Source organism: Empidonax traillii, unplaced genomic scaffold (assembly GCF_003031625.1).
Source record: "Empidonax traillii isolate 1590-97213 ecotype Southwest subspecies unplaced genomic scaffold, ASM303162v1 scaffold111:size2041728, whole genome shotgun sequence".
NCBI lineage: Eukaryota > Metazoa > Chordata > Aves > Passeriformes > Tyrannidae > Empidonax > Empidonax traillii.
In genome coordinates, this window is record NW_020955304.1 from 1,990,176 (window position 1) to 1,998,650 (window position 8,475).

Here is an 8,475-nt window from a genome sequence, read left to right on the forward strand (position 1 = left end):
CTTGGCCTCCGAGCGCCATCCCGAGCCCACCGGCCCCGCAGGACGCTCCGCCTGCACCCTTGGAGCGGGGAGGGGGCTGCGCTCTCAGGCTGTGGACTCGGTCTGTGTGCTCAGACCTGCCTGCTCAGCCTCCAGGCATGGCCTGGGGGGGGGCTTCTGGCTTGGACACTCATCCTGCACAATCAGTTTTCACGCCCGTCTTGTCCCCCCCAACGCCGGGCGAGCCCCGCGCATCCTGCGCGGTCCCGGCGTGTCCCGCAGCGCGGGCCCCGCGAGCGGCCGGCGCCATCTAGTGCCGCATCCCCGCCTGCCAGTGGCATCGCCCACATCGTTCCTGCCCTTTTCTACCCCGAGACTTCGCGTCCCTGCACGCTCCCCACCCCTGGAAGTGTTCAAGGCCAGGCTGGATGGAGCTCTGAGCAGCCTGGTCTGGTGGAAGGTGTCCCTGCCCGCGGCAGTGGGGTGGAACGAGATGAACTTTGAGGTCCCTTCCAACCCAAACCAGTCTGATTCTATGAAACCAAGTACACCAGGGCACAGCTGGTGGCCAGCCTAGTCAAGCTGTGCCACAGTGAAGTCACCTGTGTGTGCCACTCACCTTGCAGGAGGTGCCGAGGAGGTGGCCGTCTCGCTTCCACGTCAGGCTCTGCAGCTGGTCCCCGTGGGAGTCCAGGGCTGCAGGAGGAAAGCAGGGGGTCAGAAGTCATTGCTCTCCCACCTGGAACACTTCCCAGGGGAACGGATCTGTCCTTTCTGAAGGGCTGGTGGCAGGCAGGACCCAATGGGACACTGCTGTGTCTGTGCAGGGAGCATTCTGTGCTGCTGGCAGGTGGAAACACAGGGCAGGAGCCCCACAGGCCTGAGCTGCCACCCACCTCCTCTCCCCCTCGGGTTAGCTGAGGTCTGGGCAAGCAACTACCCACGGCACCCACATCTGCCCACCCCCTGGGACATGCAGGGAGAGGGACACCCTGGGCAGCACCAGTGCCTTTCACACCAGTGCACCAGAGCACAGGGGAGCCTGTGCACAGGCACGAGCCCCTGCGGTGCTCCCTGCCCAAAAAGCCACCCCAGCTGCCTGTTCCATGACACCACGGTCAGGACTTGAGCTCAGGCACCAGCACTGCAGGTCAGCATTTCAGGCAGTCACGGCCTGGCCTACCTGTCAGGGGCTGCTGCTGCCCCACGTCCCAGATGGTGACTCCCTTCCCCGCGCCGCTGGCCAGGACTCCATCTGCCGTGGGGTGGAACTGCAGCACGTCCACCGGGCCCCCTCCAGGCCCCAGGGTCAGCCCCGCATCACTGGGCATGTCCTGGCCACCCTCGGGCAGGCGCCACACCTTCACCTGCAGCCCCAGGGAGAGGTGGGTCAGTCCCCAGGCAGCTGAGCAGGACCCAGCTGGGTGCCTGGGCTTGCTGCTTTTCCAGGCTTTGGTCCCTGAGGACACCAGGTGACCCCTTGTTGCAGCTCAGATCCCAGACGGGAGAAGGCTGGGATTGTCTGACGCCATCTGCTCTGCCCCCCACAACCTGGGGATGTCCCACTCTGCTCCCCAACCTGGCACGCTCCACCCCACACTCCTCTTACTCCCATTGTTCTGACCCCATCTCCTCCAGGGCTCTGCAGTGAATCCCAGGGACATGCTGGAGGACACGGGGTGCCCCCTTGGGACCCCATCACTGAGCACTCACCATCTCATCAGCAGAGCCCGTGGCCAGCAGGCACTGATCGAAGGGCGAGAAGTCAAAATCTGTGACCACATCTGGAAGGAGAAGGGCAAAAGTTTGTCCCCACCTTCCCCCTGCAGACAGCGTGGCAGCCCCTTCCCTCTTCCCCAGCCTGATTCCTTCCCTACACACACACACATGTGGGCAACCAGGGGCAGATCCAGACCCAGTTCAGCTTTGCTGTGAGTGCCTGAGCCCCTCCCCACTGTCCATCAGGTCTTGCACCCCTTTGGCAGGGGATGGGGGCCCTGAAGGCATCTCCCTGTCTAACCCATCCCCACCCACACGTGGCCGTGATCTCCAGACGAACGTCCCCACGAGGCACGGGGAGCAGCACGGACAGCACAAGGCTGTCTGGGCTGACCAGATGCTGGAGGCCACGGCCTGCTGGAGTCACACTGGTAACAAGGCTCCCTTTGTAACCCCCTGGCTCGGCATGCCAGCGGCAGGGACACTCCTCGCAGCTCCGGCAGCAGGGCCTGGCGGGAGGAACGCTGGCACCAGCAGCGGCAGCAGCCCCTCGGATGCATTTGGCACGCTCGGAAAAGTAGGTCACTGTGTACTTTCCTGCTTCCAGGAGACAGGCCCTGGAGGCACGAAGAGCAGGCAGCTCGCTCTGCTGCATCCACCCGGGAGGAGAGAAAATCCTGCTATGGAGGCACTGCTCTGGCACAGCACAGCTTCAAAGGGCTCCTGCTAATCCCATTAAGAAGCCCTGGATGCTGGGCTGGCTCCCATGCACCCCTCTGGCGCTCCCTGGGAAGCAGCAGAGCTCAGAGGCCAGTTTGCCAGCACAAGGAAGCTCCTGGTGCCAGAGGACGAGGTGGCACAGGCAGGGCATGCTGTGCAGTCCTGCAGCCACGCCAGGGCACACACACAGGAAGGCAGCGCTGGGACTGGCCCCCATCTTGCTGCTCTGGTGTAATTTTTGGGAAGTGGGTGGTCAGCGCGCCCCAGGCCGGCACTGCTGCTCCGACAACCAGGAGAGGGGCACCCTGAGGTCCCCACAAGCCCTCCCCGTGCCTGGGCAGGAGGCAGAGCCCTGTTCCTCTGCCAGCAGCGATGCTGCCAGTGTCTCTCCCCTTTAGCATTTGCTCTGTCCACGTCAGAGCTGCTGGTCCAGCCTGTTCCTTCCACCCCTGCAGCCAGGTACGGCCTGGATGATGCTGATGCCATCCCCAGCCTGGCACTGGGTATACTGGGAATTTCAGGGCGTGCAATGAGTAATGTGGAAAGAGTGTGTAGTAGAGCGTGAGGAAGAGCTACATGTTGCAGCTTGAGAGATGAGGGAACATAGGTCGACTCGGTTCCAGCCTGGCAGTTTCGTGGTCAGCACAGCTGCAGGTGGCTTGTGCCTTATGAGACTCATGAGGGCCACCCTGCTCATGGGTGATGGTTTCCCAGGAATCTAGCAGCTCCCCATGCCCCTTGCCTGGCAGGCAGCCCACCACAGCCTCCAGGGCTGGGACTCAGCACCAGAGCCCCCGTGGAGGTGGGAGGTGGGACCTGACACCCACCTGAGTGGCAGCAGAGCTGGGACACGGTCCTCTTGCCCCCATCCTCGCACTCCAGTGGCACGATGCCCAACACACCTACAAAAGAGGGCACAGGAGCAGGTCACCAGCCACCCACCAGCCTGACCATTGCCTACGGGATGCTCCCGGGAATCCCCCAGCCTGGGATACACTGGGGGGCACCCAGCTTTGAAATGCAAGCCAAGAGGTGTGGGACTTGCAGCACTTCTGAGGATCTCAGGGAAAGCCTCCTCCCCTCACCCTTGTGTCTCTGGTGTCCGTGGGGCTGACCCTCCCACCCAGCCCCCCAGGGACAACTGGGACAAATCCATCCCACCCCACGAGCTGTGCAGGGGACCCCCTGTGCCTCACCTGGGGCCTCAGCATTGAATGCAATCCAGCAGCAGCTGGCTTTCACGTGGTTCCCACAGGATGTGATGGAGCCTGCTCGGATCCCCCCAATCCATGCCTAGGATGGAGAGGGAAAACCCACGTCAGGAGCTGCCTCTGTCATGGTGGGGCCTGATGGCACGGACAGAGCACAGCTGGAGGGGAGACAACAGAGCATTGGCCCTGCATGGCCAGAGACCCTCAGCCCCAGCGGAGCTCCCACACTGATGGAGACCTGGAGGCTGCCAGTACCAGTGGGATTATGCCAGAGGCACATTGGTAGGGCCCTGTTCTCTGGGATGGCCGGGGCAATGTGGCTGCTCATGCTCCCAACACAAGGTGCAATCCCTCGCTGGAGGGGCTGGAGGATGGCAGGCAGGAGCATCCTGGCTCTCAGCACTGCCTCTCCCCAAAACTGTCCCAGCCCTGGGCTCTGCCACTGAGGGGAGGGCTCAGAGGACTTTGTGAGAAAAACTTATGTCAGGGAGTCTGGGATGGCACAAAAGCTCTTGGGTCAGGCTGTGGCTGTCCCAGGCCAAGCTTCCTGCACAGACACGCAGCCAAGGAACTCCACGACAGCTCCAAATCCAAAATCCCACAGTACAGTAGCGGGAAACATCCCACTATGACTCCACAGCTGGGCACTGTACCTGTGGGGCACTGAGACACCCTGCATCAGCCAGACCTGCTCAGATATCCAGCCTCAAGTGCCCCCCAGGACCAGGAGCTTCCTGGCACACCCAGGGCCAAGTCCAACCCTCGAGCAATGGCAATGGCAGGTGTTCCATGGGGTGCCACCATGCCTGTGTGCCCACGGCAGCCACTGGCATCACGGAGAGCTGCAGCAGGTGTCTGTAGCAGCAGGTGTCTGGAGTGGTGGATACCCCACAAAAACAGGCAGACACCCTCGAAGGGGAGGGAGCTGAGTACATGAGCCCTGGGTTTCCTCTCCTTGCACAGCTTCCTTTTGAGGCCTGACAGGGAGCAGCGGTTCCTGCAGCACTTCCTGCAGCCCTCACAGCTTGATACAGACCTCTTAACCCTTTACCTGCCAAAGGGAGGTTCCTCTGCCTGCACCTGGTGGGTGGGCAGGGGGCTGCAGTAGGGATGGGGAACAGGTCTGGAGCATGAGCAAGACCCAGGAGGAAAGGTCCTACTGACTGCATCCCATCACTCTGCACTGGTCCCTCGAAGGGGGACACCAGCCACCTCTGGTCCCCAGGGATACCACACAGGACCCCTGCACTGAGCTTTCACAGAGGGACCACTGAGCTGGTCCATCCTGGCCCCACAGCTTCCCCGTGTACAGGCAGGAGCCCTCAGGGAATTGATCCTTCCCGCAGGGTGCCAGCACGGCCAGGAAAGCAGATGAAACCATCTACATCCCTAGAACAAACTGTGAGCTCTCGGGGGGCATTTGCCAGCAGAGCCCCCGCAGATGCTGCCTGAAGAGACTCAGATGAGATCCCTCATGTTTACACTGCGCTTCCTGATCCAGGTCAGGTGTCTGCCTGAGCCTCCACAAACAACCCGCTCAGCCGGGGACCGAGCAGTGTTTCCTGCTGTGACACCTGAGATGGGCTTTGAGACGAGACATCCACCTCCCACCTCCTGGCCCACAGAGCTGGGTGGTGTGGCCTTGATTCCCAAGGATATGTTTCATGTTGGATGGCCTTTTGGAAAGGCCACCTTGCACAGGGGATGCCTCCTTGCACACAGGGGCAAGAGCCTGCTGTCCCTCAGAACAACCCCACCCTGGGAACCGACCCCAGTGCAGTGGTGATGGGGATGTCCCTGCCTGGAGGATGCTGTACCCACACAGCCAAGTGTCCCAGCACCCACACCCCACAGGCACACACGCTCTGCCCTGCCAGGCGTTCTTCTGAACCCTGAGCTTTGCAAACGTTTGTCCAGCTGAGATGCCACCTGCCCTGCACGGATGGGGGGATGCTCAAGGCTGGGACAGTGGTGGAGGCCACTATGTCCCCTCCTACAGCTGAAGCTCTGAAGGATGTTTTGGGTGCTTACCAGGTCTGCAGAGTTGTGTGAGCACAGGTATGAGGATGGCTTGGGAAGTTACAGGGAAGGAGCGCACTGACATCCAAGGGCTGGGAGCAGCACCAGCCTCACTAATGGTCACGGTGCTGAGGGGATGCTGGGAGTCCCCAGACTGGGGAACCCGCGGAAGGGCTGTGTCCTGATAATGCTCCTCGATGAGGCTCATCTGGCACAACCCACCCCTGAGCCCACGTCTGCCAAACCTGCAGGGACAGGGATCCAGGGGAACTCCCTGGCCAAGCTTGTGGAGAGCATGGCAGGATTACCCACTGACAACACCATGCAAAGAGTTGGATCATGACACTTGGCACGATTGGGGCTGGTTATTCATGGGGCTGAGACTGGAGCTGGACACCACATGTTGCCCAGCGAGACCCCCCAGACCTGCACGGCCTCAGCAGTGCCGAGCTGTGCAGCCCACGGGCAGGGTGATGGAGCTCAGCACCATCCCGTGGGGCCCAGTGCTTCCTCTTTGCCTGCGGAAGTGGGGTGGTAGGAGCAGGGTTGCAGGAGCGAGGTGGCAAGAGCAGGGCCCAGCATTTCACGCTCAGGGTGCATGCTTCCCAGCTGGGTAAGCCCGTGCTGCCCAAGGGCCGAGCACAGGTGAAGCATCGAGCCGAGCTGGGGTGGTAGGCAGCAGGAAACGGGGATGAACTGCCTGCGGCCACCCCTGTCCAGCGGCAGGAGGGTGCAGCGCCACGGGATAGGTACCCCACGCCAGCAGCTCCCGGCCGGGGGTGCTGCACCGCCCCGGGACAGAGCTAGGGCTCCCCACCACACCCACCTGCGGAGCGCCCCGGGGCCGGGAGCCTCTGGTGCCAAGGCGTGCCAAGGAAGGGCCGCCGGGGCCACGCACCCGCAGCGCGGCCGGGGGACCCGGGCACGGCCCTGCCGCACCGGCCGTGCTGCAGCCGCGGCAGCTTCAGCCGCGCCCTGCCGGTGCCATCCAGCGGGGCCGCTCCTGCCCTGTCCCTGTCCCTGTCCCTGCCCCTGTCAGTGCCGTGCCCGTGCCCGTGCCCGTGCCCGTGCCGGCCGGCAGCCCCGGCCCCGCCGCCCCCGCCCGCACGGTACCGCCCGGTCCTCCGGCGCTCACCTCCCTGCGGGGCAGCCGGGCCTCGGTGTGCCGGAACTTGGACGCCTTGAAGCGGTTCATGGCGCTCCGGTCGCGCCGCACCGAGCCCTGCCCGGCCCAACCCAGCCCAGCCCAGCTAGGATAAGCCCAGCCCAGCCCAGCCCGGGCCGGCCCCGCAGCTCCGCCCGCCCCGGGGCTGCCGCCGGTGCCGCCCTCTGGGTCCCGACACGCCCCCGGCACGCCCCCTCCGGACCCCCCGCCCCACGTGTGCCCCCTGTCCCCGCTGTCACCGTGAGTGGGGCACAGACCCCCACCCCTGACTCTCCGGGACCCCCGTCAGAGCCTCTAGCCCCGGCGTCGGAGCCACTCCGGCCGTGACTGCCCCGAGGGGTCGCCAGCCCCTTCCCTGTCTCCCGCAGAGGGTCGGGGTCACCGGCCCCAGGGGCACCCCGGGTTGTCACTCCTTGTTGTCACCCAGCTCTCCTGCCAGACATGGGCAGGCGTTTCTTCGGGCTGTGGGCAGGGAGGATGGGGGGAGCGGGAGGTTTCCAGTCCCGCAGCACAGTGTCCTCAGCCCTTCCACGGCCTCGCAGCCGGCGGCGAACAGAGAGCTTTGTGTGCACACACAGCTGCCGGGGGGAGGGAGGAGAAGGGAGCCCTGGATCTGAGCCCACTGAGCCTTCTGGGCCCGGCTGTGCCATCACCCACGTCTGCTGGAGCCTAGGTCTCACCCATGCCTGGCAGAGCCCGGGTGTCACCCATGCCCGGTGGAGCCCAGGCCTCTTTCCCTGCTCTCACCCGGGCTGTGACACGCCAGCAGGAGCCGGCAGCACCTGACACATCCCCCTCCCTGCTCAGCCCCGCTGCCGCGGCCTCCCACGCACCGCCGGGCCGAACCTCCGCTGAGCAGCGCTCGGAGGCGCCTGGTGACGGAGATGGGAGAGAGACGCACTTGGCAGGAATTATCCTGCTCCCCAGAGAAAAGCTGCTGCCTCAGTGTGGGCGGCGTGTCAGGACAGGCGGTGCGTCAGTGTGGGTGCTGTGCCAGGGTGCTGTGCCAGCACGGTGTGTCAGGGTGGGTGCTGTGCCAGGGTGCTGTGCCAGCACGGTGTGTCAGTGTGGGTGCTGTGTCAAGGTGGATGCTGTTTTATGGTGGGTGCTGTGTCAGGCTGGTTGCTGTGTCTGGGTGCTGTGTTGGGGTGCTGTGTTACGGTGGGTGCTGCGTTTATGGTGGGTGCTCTGCCAGGGTGCCGTGTCTGGGTGCTGAGTTATGATGGGTGCTGAGTTATGGTGGGTGCTGTGTTATGGTGGGTGCTGTGTTATGCTGGGTGCTGTGTTATGCTGGGTGCTGTGTTATGCTGGCGCTGTGTCAGAGTGGGCGCCGTGTCCCTGCAGCCGCTGTGGTTTCAGAGCCTTTCTTCCCGACCTATGACAACATTTCCCCTGCCAGGGGCACGAGAGCAGCCCTGGAAGGGCGCAGACCCCCGTCCCGGAGCAGTGGGCAGGGTTTTCCATGCCCAAGCGCCCTGCAGGGGGTGCGGCACGGCCGGGCTGGGCGGTACCTGTCATTCCCGGCCTGGCCCGGCCGGGAGCTCTGAGGGCCCGCGGAGCTCTGAGGGGGCTGGCACAGCGACCCCTCCGCCCCAGCCCAGCCCCGCGCAGGCGCGGCCCGGCCCCGCCGGGGCTGTGCGCAGGCGCGCCCCGCGGGTCAAG

The 8,475-nt window shown here is 64.3% G+C and overlaps 1 protein-coding gene across 1 annotated transcript in view; it reads right to left on the reverse strand.

Annotated features, from left to right (window-relative positions):
• The window catches only part of LOC114057032 (coronin-7-like), a 38,238-nt gene extending 31,330 nt beyond the window's left edge, over positions 1-6,908 (reverse strand). The window contains exons 1-6 of the mRNA XM_027882793.1: positions 6,784-6,908; positions 3,615-3,711; positions 3,246-3,320; positions 1,693-1,763; positions 1,163-1,346; positions 599-675 (exon numbers count right to left, since the gene is read on the reverse strand). Of these exons, the coding sequence (XP_027738594.1) occupies positions 599-675; positions 1,163-1,346; positions 1,693-1,763; positions 3,246-3,320; positions 3,615-3,711; positions 6,784-6,843 (564 nt within the window). The 5' untranslated portion in view covers positions 6,844-6,908. The remainder of the gene's footprint in view (positions 1-598; positions 676-1,162; positions 1,347-1,692; positions 1,764-3,245; positions 3,321-3,614; positions 3,712-6,783) is intronic.
• Between the last annotated feature and the right edge of the window lie 1,567 nt (positions 6,909-8,475).